General features: G+C 40.2%; 1 protein-coding gene across 1 annotated transcript in view; it reads left to right on the forward strand.

Annotated features, from left to right (window-relative positions):
- The window catches only part of OXNAD1 (oxidoreductase NAD binding domain containing 1), a 369,327-nt gene that overhangs the window by 110,226 nt on the left and 244,835 nt on the right, over positions 1-14,266 (forward strand). Inside the window, exon 2 of the mRNA XM_044066774.1 lies at positions 8,938-9,081. Within this exon, the coding sequence (XP_043922709.1) occupies positions 8,954-9,081 (128 nt within the window). The 5' untranslated portion in view covers positions 8,938-8,953. The remainder of the gene's footprint in view (positions 1-8,937; positions 9,082-14,266) is intronic.

Raw genomic sequence — 14,266 nt, forward strand, 5'->3', positions numbered from 1 at the left:
GCCCAACACCTCCCTGACATGCTGAAGGTGCTCTTGCCTGGAATGGTTGTAGATGGCAATATCATTTAGGTAAGCAAGGGCAAAATCTCCTACTCCTGCTAGGATATGATCTACCAGCCTCTGGAAAGTCACTAGGGCATTTTTCATCCCAAAAGGCATCTTTATGGACTCCTGCAAGCCAAAAGGAGTCACAAAGGCTGACCTCTATCTAGCACTGGGAGTCAGGGGCACCTGCCAATAACCATTGGTAAGATCAATGGCGGTAAGATACTTAGCCCCATCCAGCTGCTGTAGGGCTTAATCTGTCCTAGGCATGGGGTAAGCATCTGACTCTGTGTGACTATTTAATTTCCTGTAGTTCACACAGAACCTGGTGGTGCCATCCTTCTTTGGTACCTGCACCACTGGGGAGGCCCAGGGACTGCTAGACTCCTGAATTACCCCTAGTTCCAACATTTCTGTATCTCCTCCCTCAGAGTCTATTTGACTCTCTCAGGCACCCTATAAGGGGCCTGCCTAATAGGCCTTTGGGGTCCTGTATCCACATGGTACTGCACCAGGTGGGTGCACCCTGGTTTCCCAGTGAACATGCCCCCAAACATCTGTAACACTGCTTGGATTTCTCAAACCTAGGTAGGAGATAGCTGCTGGGACATTGCTACCCCTTCCATTGAGGTGTCAGTCTGAGCCTTACTGAGGAGATCAGTCACCAGATCTCTCTCAGACTCCTCCTGCAATCCACTGCAAATACTCAGCACAAGGGCCTCCCTATTGTGGTAAGGTTTCATCATGTTAACATGGTACAATTTGTGCCCCTACCTCCTCCTCCTGCCTAGCAGTTCTACCATGTAGTTAACATCACTGACCTTCCTTACCACCTTGTAGGGTTCCTCCCAAGCTGCCTGCAGCTTGTTGTTTCTTACAGGAATGAGAACCATTATCTGCTGTCATACAGCATACTCTCTAGCTCGAGCATTCCTGTCATACCAGGCCTTTTTCTGCTGTTGGGCTTCTGCTAGGTTCTCCTGGGCCAAGCCCATGAGTTCCCTGAGCTTTGTCCTTAGGTTTAGGACATATGCCACAACAGACTCCTTGTGGGCTTCACACTTACCCTCCCACTCGTTTTGAATTAAATCTAGAGGTCCCCTCACCCTATGCCCATACAACAACTCAAAGGTGGAAAACCTGTGGACTCCTGGGGAATCTCTCTGTAAACAAACAACAGATGGGGCAAATATTTGTCCCAATCCCTCTTAAACTGGTCTGCAAATGCCTGTAGCATGGACTTGAGTGTAGAGTTTAACCTCTCAACAAGACCATTAGTCTGGAGATGGTAGGGGGTGGTCTTTAGGTGCTTCACCCCACAGTACTTCCACAGACAAGTCAGCAGGTCTGACATGAAATTGGCACCTCTGTCAGTCAGTATTTCTTTTGGGAACCCATCTCCACCAAACGTGGTAAAGAAACAACAAATTCACCAGAGAAAACAAAAAAATCACCTCTGCAATCTGTAGAGTCAGGCTGACTAAGTGCTTGTCACCTCCAAATAAGTCCAAAATTGCTGTTTGTAAAAGCATAAACTCTTTATTGTGGAACACAATGAACTGAGCGCTTTCACCCACCATAAACATAGGGCATCATCAGAGCTGAAAACAGCACATCACTCAATTCTTAAATAAGGAAAATCAAACACAGGTGACCCTTATCTAATATAACTGCTTAAAGACATATACCATATCATAAAAAATTCATTCTGAGAAAAAAAATTATGAAAATTTACAGTTTAAAGCCTTGCATGTTGTCAGGTCTATGGATACCTTATAACAAAGACATAGTTTTATATTAGCAGTGTTGAAGCCACTATGTTAACTGTGCTCTTAGCTTCAATACACTGCTAATAAAACAAGCTTCATTAATACCAGGGCTAGCCATGGCATTCAATCTTAGTTGCCATGCCAGTTCTTTATATTCCAACATAGTTTTTGTATCCCCCCCCACGATTATTCATTTGGACGTTATAATAAAGAATATATATTTTTTTAATTAGTGCATTTGGTAAAATGGACATAGAGAGCATTAGTGGTTTTCTTATTTTTTATATCTCTTGTGTGTTCTGCCATACGTTCCCTCAATTTTCTAGTAGTTTTCCCTATGTAGAATGCCATATAGGAAATGCAGGAAGCTACATAACACTTGCGCTTCTGGCTGGGAGCCAGTCACTACCAATTCCGAGCACTGCCCTTTGGGCTCACTACAGCCCCCAGAGTGTTCAAATGTAGTCCCAGTATACTGATTCCTGCTTCCCTTGAGAATCAGGTGCCTCACTAGCTTACCTCCCAAAGACCATGTAATGTAGGGTCTGAGAGCTGAGTCTTTCTCAACTCTCTCTTTGTGACCTTTCCCAGCTCCCCTTCCACAGGAAGTCTGGTATCCTCTGACAGCAGTGTTTCTCACTGTCAGCCTGGGTACTACTACTCACCTCTGCCCTTGCAGTCACTCTGTCCAAGGGAACGTCAGTACCCACAAGCAGCTGTGGCTCACCTTCAGTCTCACTGCTACAGGGTAGCTCCCTCCCTGAAGTAACCACCTCACCAGTCCTGTCTACAAGTGTGTGGTCTGTCTGGGTCTCCCCCAGGCTACCAGACCCACATGTTTGTCTCCAAATCTGACTTCGTGCAACTGCATGAACACATGGTACTGCATTATCAGAATCAGTCCCTATCAGGACATCTGCAGGGTGGTAGTTTGGTACCCTTATTGTCTCAAGACAACCTACTGTTGGCATTTTGTCATTCCCACTTACTGGCTCTCCCACCTTTTGTTCCCCACCTTGCCTCCATTAACATCTATATGCTACATGGCCCCACTGGTTGCATTTAAAACATTTAACCCTAGGTCCCTGCCATGTGCCTGGACTAGTGGCTTCCCCTGCTACTGGTGGATTCTGTTGGGGCAGTCTGGACTGCCCACCATGGGTTCCCTTAGACCCATGAGCAGCACTGGGTGTCCCATTCCTGTGCAGGGATGCCCTGCTTGCTATGTGTAGGTCTCCCTTCTTCCCCAACTCGTCTACAGTAAGCCATTGTCTATCAGTAACCAGATTCTCATGTCCTCAGGCAAAGTGCTAAGGGCTTGTTCCCTCACCAAAAGCTTTGCCAGCCCTTAGAAAGTGGTGACCTGACATCCACTCACCCATCTATGAAAATAAGTGCTTAGTTCAGCAACATATTCACACACACTTTCATCTGCCTTGCGTCTATGCTCACAAAATTTTTCCTGTAAGCTTCAGGTGTTAGCTTAAAAATTCTAGCAAACATTTCTTTACAACATTATAATTTAAACAATCATGGTCAGACAGTTTGGAAAGAACAGTTACACCTTTACCATGGAGTAAGGGGGTCAGGAACCGTACCCAGAGCCCTTGGTCATACTGTTTGCTTACCCTCTCAAACATATGAATGAAACTATCAAAATTATTCCCCTCTAAATTGCGGAAGAAATTTACTGACCTTATTTGCTTTTGGAGTTCGGTTACTCCCTTCCCCATTACCTCCATGACTCTGGTGAAGAGTCAGTATCTCCTTTTCATGTTGCCTCTACCTACACAATATTACAATTGAAGAAAGTAGAGATTTTAAAACTTTCTTTATCACTATTTTTACACCAGATAGTTTTATGCTAAGAAACATGTTAGTAAAAAATTGGTCCATCCTTAGACATGAGAAGAGCATTAGACCTTTAATAGGATTACAACCCACCATAGTATACAGAAGAGATAAGAACTTGAAAAATATATTTGAGACTAGTAATATCTATTCCAACCACAGGTCTGGTTTTATGAATAAATGTGGTAGATGTAACTACTGCAGATACGTAAGAGTGGAACTCATTTTACATAAACATTGTAGAGATTAGGATTAACCAGAAATATAACTGTGGCACGGAGGAAGTTATTTATTGTGCTATGTGCACTGTCTGTTCTTGTTATTACCTTTGCAAGACTGACCGAAAGTTTAAAAAACGTATACACGAACATCTATATGATATTAAAAATAAAAAAGCAACCAATGCCCTAAGTAAGCATATAATGGAGAACATTAATCACAAGTTTAAATTTTTTATTATAGATAGTATTAGCACTGACATAAGAGGGGGGGCTTGGTCATTATTTTTGGAAAAAAGAGAATTATATTGGCAGTTGCGTTTAAATGCAGGTAACTGGCCAGATCTTAATGAGCACATTACTATTAGCCCTATTCTGAAATTAAAAGCATTAGAGAGGTAAATCTACCTCACCAGTATTTATTTCAGTATTTATTTATGTATTTAACTTAATAGTATCCATTGTATAAAACAGCCTTTTACATTTCCATTTTAAACATTTTATATACATGTTTATATATATTTATATTTTTATGCATATGTTTTTGATATACATATTTATGACATTGTCATTTAGCATTTATTTTGTATTTATTAGGGAGTTGTGTGTTTGTATGTGTGTTTTTGAAATCAGGTTATCACTTGTATGCATTCACTACCAGGACTACTAACATTGTGCTTGTATTACTTCAAATTAATTTGCTTCTCTAATTGTTTTATTGCTTATATAATTTCCTGTTGTGCTTGTATACAAGGAAGTTCCCATTTGTGATAAGTTATCTGATGAAGTCTAGATCTTCTAGACGAAAGCGCTTATCCTTGGTGAACAGTTCATGTGTTTTTGTGGAGTGAATAAAGTGGATTTCATTTACTACAACAGAGTCTTTCATCTATTTTTAATTGTGAGTGGGTCCAATCCAGCTACTTCACTTGGTTTCTTTATTTCTGGTTTGGTTTGTGCTTGTTCTTCATTTTTTAAAAGTATGAAGAGTGCTTTATCTGTAGTTTGTTTTTATGAGGAAAAATCTGCTTTAAATAACTTAGTTTCTTCTGTTGCACAGGTCGCTGCTCATTGTTTGCGGTGTATGCCTATTGATTCTTCTTCCAGGACTGTGGCCACAGGTACTGTTTTAAGGAGGTTTCCATGGCTGCAGTCTCTAAACCTCCCAGATGTTGATAAAAATATTTTAAATTTTCTCTTGGATAGAGATTTAGTGTTTGGCCCTCTGCTGCAGAGGTGATCAAAATGTATGATGAAAGGGGCAAGCTGATCCAGGGAGTCTGTTACGATTTTTCAGCCCTCCTTTTTCAATTTGTCCATTATATCTCCTCATATAATTTGAAAATAAAAACAGAATAAACAGTCACAACAAAATTCAGGTAAGCAGACTTTTAAGAAGAAATGGCTAGGGGGGGGTTCCAAAATAAGTCTTGAACCTCCCAAAACCAAGGGCAGTCCAACAAGTCTGAATGACATTTCAAGAGATCTTGTGCCCCTCTCCCAGCCTGCCACCTGTTTTCTTCTTTTAGAAAGTGTTCCTCTCCATTTGTTTTCTCTGTCAATAAATTGTATCATACAAATGGGTCTGAAAATCATTCATCAATGTTACAGATGGCAGTGGCAGGAAATTCCTCTTTTCCAGCGGGTCATTCTTCATCCTCCAGATCAGACTCTTTTGTTTTTACCTGTTCCTTCATCAAATGCTGTCCCAAGGAGTGATAAAACCATTTCCTCATTCCCAGGGGTGGGGAAGGAGTTTTATTCAAGGATATTCTTAGTGCTAAAGAATGAAAAGGCTTGGAGACCAGTTCTGGATCTTTCTTTCCTAAACCCGTTTATGATAGTGCCAAAATTCAAAGTGATGTCACTTCACAACCTGTTACCTCATCTTCTTCCTCTTTCAGGTTTCCTGGTAACACTAGGCTTAAAAGACGGTTACCATAACATCCCTATTCATCCAGACTTCAGATGATTCTTAAGGGTTTGTATGTCTGGATGACATTATTGGTTCTCTGCCTTACCCTTTGGACTATCCATTGCACAGAGTGTTCACAAAGGGTTTAGCGCCAGTTATAGCTTAGTGCATACTACTGGGTATCCATGCTTTTCCATATTTAGACAACTTGCTTACCTTTGCAGAATCTTTTTCAAACTATCAGGAATCTGTGTTTAGGGAGAGATCGGTTACACAAACTGGGATTCCAAGAGATCATTCAAAAGTCTTTCTTGACTCCTTCACACTGGATTGTGTTCTTGGAATGTCAATTAGACACCTCATTTCAAAGAGCTTTTCTTCCACAGGGAAACAAATGATCTTTATTTAGATCTGTTTCTAAGGCTTTTCACTCAGACTTTGGACACATCCCGTGAATGGCTCAGGATTTTGGGTCTCATGACATCTATGATTCTCATGATACCCATGGCACCACTCCTCTTGAGGAAGATACTGTGATGCCTGAAATATCAGTGTTCCCAGCATCAACACCCATTATCTTTTCAAATCCCAGTGGTGGGATTTGTCAGAAAAGAAATCATTTACTGGAGACCACAGATATCCTTAAATGCATGTCTCCTTTTCTCCCTCCCTGCTCTAAAGCAGTCAGTCACCATACATGCGTCAGACTTTGCTTGGGGAGCAGTTTCAGGAGGAACAAAAGTGCAGGAGGTGTGGGACACCAAGGACAGATGCAAGCACATAAATGTCAAGGGGATGCTTGTCCTGATCAAGGCACTCACCTCTGAACCATATTTGGTACTCAGACCTTTTCACATGGTTACAGACAATCCCACAGCCATGTGGTACAACATTAAGCAAGGGGGAACCAGGTTGTACCCCCCTTTGCAGACTAACCATGTTCGCTTGGGATATAGTGTCACAGCACAATCTCACTCTACAGGCATCCTACATTCTATCAGAGCAAAATTGTGAGGCAGAGAAGATGAGTAGGACCAGGGCAGACAAATGGAAACTAGATCAGGGGGATTCCAAGATTTGATCCATCTGTGGGGACTTCCTCAAGTACACATCTTTGCCTCCTCTCTGGACAATCAACTGGCAAGATTCCATTCCAAGACTCCATGCAAGAAGGCTTGGAAGACGGATTGATTTTCTTTTCTTTGGAAAGGAATGTTCCTGTATGTGTTTTCACATACTTCCACTGTTATCCAGCATATTTCTGAAGATTCAGAAGGAATCCACCAGGATCATTGTGGTGATTCCCCTTCTGACCCAGACACATTTTTCTCCCTTCTTTTTGAAATGGCCAGGGGCAATTACCTCAAGCTTCCTCACAGACTGAATCTACTCGCACAAGAACAGGGGTGTTTAGTACACCCCAACATCAGTCATCTTCAAATGACTGCCTGGATGATAAGGTCTTATTTCCTTTTAGGCACCTGTTTACTGAGGACATCTTGCAAGTACTAATGGACGCAAGAATGCCTGGTGCTAGAAAATCATATATTAGCAAATGGAAAATGTTTTCTAGTTGGTTCCAACAACATAATCGGCACCCATTCAGGGTTTGTTGTTCTTGTTCGTTGGTTTTACACTATTTAAGTGAGTTACTGTCCTAAGGCTCTTCTTATTCTTCTGTCAAGGTTTATTTGTTGGATATTTCAGCATGCCTGCCCATGGAGCTTCCTCTTTCAATTCAGTCTCATATCAAAATGTTCTTGAAAGGGGTTTTGCATAAGAGGCCTCCAAGTAAACCTGAGTCCTGACCTTTGGATCTTAATTTTGTGTTATAGAAGCTAATAGTTGTTCCCTTTGAACCTGTTCATTTGGCTGATTTGAGGTTGTTAACATGGAAAACAGTTTTACTGATTGCTTTGACCTCTGCAAGAAGAGTATCTGAGTTGCAAGCTCTTATAGTGAGTCAACCCTTTCTCATTTTCCATAGTGATATGTTTTCTTTGAGAACTATTTCTTCTTTTATTTAACAATAAAGGAAGGATTAGTTCTCAAAGAAAACTTATTACCTTTCTTCAGGCTGGAAGTTGTTTCAGTCTTCACTTTATATCAGTCTTTTAATCTTCCTGTGTTCTTTCTAGAACCAAAGAATAAGGGTTAGACATTACTTTATACAGTGGATGTGCACAGGCAGCTCAGGTACTATCTTGACAAAACAACGCCCTTTAGGAAGGCTGAAAAGCTTTTTATTTCCTTTTCTGGAGCTAAGAAAGGCCAGCCTGTCTCTAAGCAAGTCACTGATCGTGGATTGCCCATTAGTATTATTTTTTTGTTACACCCACCATGGTGAGGCAAATCCAGGTAACGTTAAGATATTTTTCACAAGAGCCTTTTTCTCATTAGTGACATTTTGGAAAGGAGTGGATCGAGAAGTATTCTAGAGGCAGCAACTTGGTCCTCTAACCATCATGAAGTACTACAAACTGGATGCTTTTCTGGATCCAGTGCAGGCTTTGTGAGGACTGCTCACCAGATGCGCCTGTACCCTTATCCTTCCTCCTGGGTTGGTTAAGCTTTGAGAATCTACCGACTCACCAGTAATGCAGTGTGTTTGCTGAACATAGTACAGCTGCATATGTTCCATATAGCTGTAACAGTAAATGTAGTAGAACAGGACTGCGTTACTGGCAGTACCCTCCTTCCCATCCCCCTTTTTGTTGGATGTATATAGTTAGTTGTAGGAGGTGCTGTTGAGTTTGGTTCATTAACAATTTTTGATGTGTGTGTTGGGCATTTGTTATGGAACAGCAGGTGTTCACAATGCTTATGTTTAATCTGCTCTTCCTGTTGGATCCATAAAACTGAAAAGGTCCTGTCTGTGAGTGTGAAGGGCTGTCCTGGTCCTGCCAGGTGATCGGTTCTTCACCCTCACAGGTAGGCAGTGAGAGGAGTTCTGAGCTTTGACAGACTGCCAGAGGGAGGGTAGCAGGGCAATACTACCCATGTGCCAGTACAACAGAGTGTTCTACGAACATCTACTATTACAGGTCAGTGGTACTTGTGCATCTGTACTTTGCAAGCAGTAATGATTTCCAGAAATGTTTTTTATTTATGCTAAAATTGCTATTGAATTTTCTTTCAGGGTGTGACTTTTCAAGATGAATTTCTGTACTATGGCCCATGGTGCTGTTCAGTGTTTATTCAGAGCAACCTGTAGAACGCACCCAGGAAAAACTTTTTCACCACAGCTAATGTCCTATGAATTCTTTCATCGCTCATTAAACAAGTAAGTACTTCAAGCAGAATTAGAAGTTTACTGACTGATTTCTGTAATAATCCCCTGTACTTCATTTTACATGTCCGTTTACTATGAATGTTTTCTTATTTGTACTGCACTTCACTAAGATATATGCACATGTGAGTAATAAAACTTGATGAGGTATAAGTAAGGGTACAGTCAGTGCATGGCAAAAGGCTGCATGTTGTAGCTTTGATCTAGTTCTGCTTACATGCTGAAGATCTTAAGTTCACTTTTCTCTCTTTAATGTTGGCATGGCTTTTAATGTTAGAAGACTGTAATGTTGTTGTTGCTTTTTGGGCTAAACGAATCCTCCTTTTTATAAGATATCCATCCATTAATTTTCTAAACTACTAGTCCAGGTAAGAGCTATGGCCATAGCATGCTGAGTAGGGCATGCCAGACTTGGCACAAATTGCAAGAGTCTCCATGTCATTTTGTAGGATCCCCACTACTGGTTGTCAAGCAGTGGAGAAAGATGTAAGAGATTTTTGTTTGAAAAACAATAAATATGCCCCCCCCCTGAATATGACAAAGGGGGAACATATGCTTTTGAGAAAACTAGCTGATGATGGTACTGTCGGATTTATGAAACAGTACAAAGAGATGGGATGGTACTTATCCACAATTTTCAGCATAGTGAAAAAAATGCTTGAACTTTTAAATGATGTGGACATGTACATATTCAGTTGTCTCAATGAATGAGGTTAATATTTCTCATTATAAAATTGATGTGATGCTAAAGGATTTCATAATGCAGGAGAGACTTTCTTTAGATGTATTCCAGACGTTGTATGTGAAGCACCCAACAGTACCCACAATTTTTGGATTTCCAAAATTATTCAAATATGCTAAGAACCCTCCATTTTGTCCAGCTGTAGACACAAGAGGCTCTAAGACATGGCCCTTGGCAGTGTATGTGGGTGTCATTCTAAAACCTGTATTGGCATCCTTTTTGCATTTACTGATGAACTCCTAGAATTTTTTAAGCTTTCTAACCACAAATCTTTATAATTATATTGGGATGTTGTTCACCATTGATGTAATAAACTCTTTTCAGTCATTTCTTGCAATTTAAGTGTTGAATGTGCTAAGAGAAACACCGAGCGAGTCAGCATGTATTGGTAATGAGGAAATAATGATGTGTGAGTTCATGGAAGCCATTTTGGGTAATTTCATGTGTTTTAGTAAAGGATATTTCCTTTAAATTGCAGTAGGCACTATACCAATATTATTATGGGATATTGGGAGAATTATTTTGTGTTTAACACACAGTTTTCAAGAAAGTGGAATATTTGGTTTTGCTTCCTTGATGACATTTGGATTATGTGGCATGGCAGTGTGGCTGAATTGCAGAAATTTTTAGATGACGTTAATTCCGCTGTGAGGTTTTTGAGGTTTACATATCAGTTTGATAAGATTTCCATGCATTACCTAACCGGGAAAAGCCGAAAGGCACAAGCAAGCAAGCATTTAGATGTGAGAATTGAGAATTACTAAATACTCTTATTTATAAAAAGGGAGATTTGCATTCAGTATATAATAGAAAGGAGCCCTTTTCTAATTCATACCTCCATTTCACTAGCAAGCATCTAAGAAGGCAGAAAAAGACTTGTCAAAGGGCAGTTTGTCCGTCTTGCAAGGATGATCCCTGAGACAGAAAATTTATAAGTGAGGCAGAAATTCTGAAGAATATAATCCAGAAGAGGGGGTACCCAGATGACTTTGCTCAGAACATTTATGAGGAGGTACTTCTGAAAAGTCATGTTGGGGTCCATATGCCATTTTTGGGAAGTGGGCTTTGTTTCCAAAGGTTTTGCTGAATGTTGAAAAGAATTTTTAAAAATCAGTGAGTGTTAAACATACTAGTCAGATGGCTAAGATGAAGTCAATTATTAAAAACATTGGGACACCTTGAAATTTTTACCTGAAGTGGCTGAATGTATAGAGAGTAAACCAATTTTTGTCTGTTTTCATCCTACCACTCCCAGTGCCCCAGGTCCACAAGCTATCCTCCCATCCCTCCCAGACTACTCCAGCATTGCTCAGTCCAGTCTTGGATTTCAAGGCCACCCTGGTAGCTCAGTCATCTGTGTCTTTGTCTGTGAAATTCTTTCCCTGCCCCCCCACACACACATTTGTCAACTGCATCTAATTGCAGCTCTCCTCTTTAAGCCATGCTTCATCCATAGGGAGTGTCATTGATGAGTGGCCTCTCACCTAGGACAGGCGCATTCATCCTTCTTTGTCTCTCCATCAGTTACCCGAGCTACTGATAGAAATCGGGCGCTAGCTAGAGCCCAAAATTCTAAAGGTCTGTTAGAACGACTACCAAGGGATGAGATTAAGAAGGGATTAATGGTTACAAGAAGACTGGGTGTGTCTAGGCAGTGCTGCTTTATTCTAGCAGGAAGCAGCAAAGGCTATGGGATATTAACAGTAAAGGGCATCTTTACCTGTGCAGCTTCCAGAATTGGCTACCTAGTGATTGTGACATGTATCCTGCTTACTGTGTTCGAAAAATGGAGCAGTGTGTATGAAAAAGGATATATAAGCATGCAAGAGATATTAGTAGGAAGGAGACATCTAATGCCCTAGCATGGTAAGTGTGTGTGTTTGAATTTGAAAGATTTTAACTTTGTGGTAATAGAAAAAATGAGCAGGAATCCTGTGTGGTGGGGGGATGGGCAAGGTTGGATGTGGTCAGCACTGCTGAAATGTGAGATGAGTTGGCAAGTCAGGTTGGATGCTCACCAACCCCTGTTGTATATGACGACATTTCAGTTGCCTTTTAGTTAAAAAGCAGCAAAACTCTAGTTGCTGCATAAAGGGATTGTGGTTTGTTGTTTATGGGGGTTGGGTACTTCATGTTACTTAATGTTTTTAAACATATATTTGTATTGAGTTGAAATGTTTAATAGTGTCCTAACTTGAAACATTGTTGATTGGGGAAAGTATTACATAATGAGTTTGTTTTTTTTGCATGACTTGATTTTGTCCTGGGATTAGTCAGAGACTGAATTTTCAATACTGAGGGATTTAAATGTTTGGTAGATTATGATGAAGTCCCAAGTGGATGAAAGTGCTAAATCATGCAATTTATTTTTGTAACAGAAGGGAGTCAGTATTTGTCGAGTATGGTTTTCCAGCCAGGGGAGTGATGCCATGCTGCTGCCTTTTCTAACATTTTGTAGTTCTTGCTTGAATTCATTTAGTTTCCTGCAGGACCAAATATATGCTCCCAATCTTCTCTTATAGCTCCAATACTTATCTTCCTAGTGTAGAAATATTTTTGTAATTTGCTAGGTGTATAAAATTACTCATGTAAACACTTCCAGGCAAATACTCTTAATTGTCTTGATTTTGTTGCATGTTTAAGAGCCTCACAGATTCTTGCCATTGCTGAATAGTAATTTGCAGGTTTATTCTGTTAACCAAGTTCCTTTTTAAATCCTCAGCCTGGTTGTTGTAGTGGTGCAATATTTTATATCCTCTGCTGATTGTTCATCGGGTGGCTGTGGTGTTGCAGTGGTTAGCGTTGTCATCTCACAGGAAGAGGTTCTCCAGTTCGATTCTTGGCTGGTGCGCCTTTTGTGTGGTGTCTACATGTTCTCCCTGAGGTCGAGTGAGTTTTAAAGACATGAATGTAAGTCCTTGTGTGTGTGTGCCTTCTGTGAATGTTGCTCGCTATGCTGGAAACTTGACACCATAAAAACTCCACTGCCAATCAATCTGCGGACCAGTGATGCCCTGTGGCCACCTCTAACCGGGAAAAGATGAAAGACATTGCTTTTTGTTGATTGTTCATTAGAAATTTACCTTTCCTGTTCTGTGTTCAAGTAAAAATGTAACTTTTTGACATTTAATTTTGTTCAACCTTTTCCTATTCACTTTGATTATATTCTGCTAACAACCCCTAATAGGCTAAAAGTCTCTCAGATGTTACCCACATTGTACTTTTACACACTTTACTGACTGCTTTTCTGCTGAGATGGTCTGCTTCCAGTGTCTTGGCTCTTTTAGTCCATCTTCTCCAGTAAGCCATATCCCCTTCATGTCTAATGGCCCTAAAATAGCCCTTTACATTTGGTATTCCTCATCCCTCATGTTCACTTGACAGAATTAACTTGTCCCATTTCACTCATGGTCTTTTACTGTCCCATAAACTCAGTTCTTTATTAAGAATCTTTCATGACTTCTCTTTTGGTTGTTAAAAGTAAACTTGACTTTATATATTGTATTAGAGAAACAATAAACATTTTGACCACATGTATTTTACAACCGGGATCCAATGTTTGTAGTTTCTATGTTTCTTGCTTCTGAATTGTTTTGTTTTTATTTCTTCCCAGGTTTACTTTACCACATTATCAGTTTTTTTTTTAAATTCACACACCCAATTATTCAATATTGTCATGTCCTCAGAGCAAAGCTGTATGATGTCTGGTGCTGCTAAAGTTGAGGAGCAAAAAAAAAAAAAAGTCCCTTCTCCAGTCTATCATGTTTGTGATTATACCATTTATAAATAAAGACATTGTGTGGTGTCCATACAAGTTGTATCCCATTAAATGAGAATCCCTTATTTTCTTAGCTAAAGGTTCCAAGTACAAATCAAACAGTAAACAGGAGAGATAACATCCCTGCCTAATCCACCTCCATAAATGCAGTCTATCTTAAGGAAATTCATATGGTTTTACACTAGCTGAAGAACCTGTATAGAGTCTTGTGACTAGATGAGTTAGGCTGTCTGGAAGACCAAAACCCCTCATTGTTTTCTTTCACTTGTCCTAGCAGATACTGTCCAATATATTTCAGCATCCAAACTCACTAATAGCAAGGATGTTCCCTGATAAAGCCTACCTCTGTATCATTCTTTATTTAATTTCTCCAAGTCTTTTGGGTTTCTAATACCATGATGGGAATGGACCCCATTCTTAAGTCAAAGTACGATTAAAGTTCATGAAATTAGTATTGTTTCAATCTTTGATGTTGGCCAAAAGTGTTCTTCAGAGCACCCGCAATGTGCCGAGTAATGATTCCTTCTGCAATTCATATGGAGTTACATGGACTGGTAACATCTAAATACGATTGTGCATTATTTTTTATAAGACCCGTTGCTCTTACTACTATTGGAACTGTCTGGGTGTCTTTCTTCCACATTGCTCTCGTTTCTGCG

This window comes from Protopterus annectens, chromosome 3.part1, assembly GCF_019279795.1.
Source record: "Protopterus annectens isolate FY-2018-M chromosome 3.part1, PAN1.0, whole genome shotgun sequence".
Taxonomy (NCBI): Eukaryota; Metazoa; Chordata; order Ceratodontiformes; family Protopteridae; genus Protopterus; species Protopterus annectens.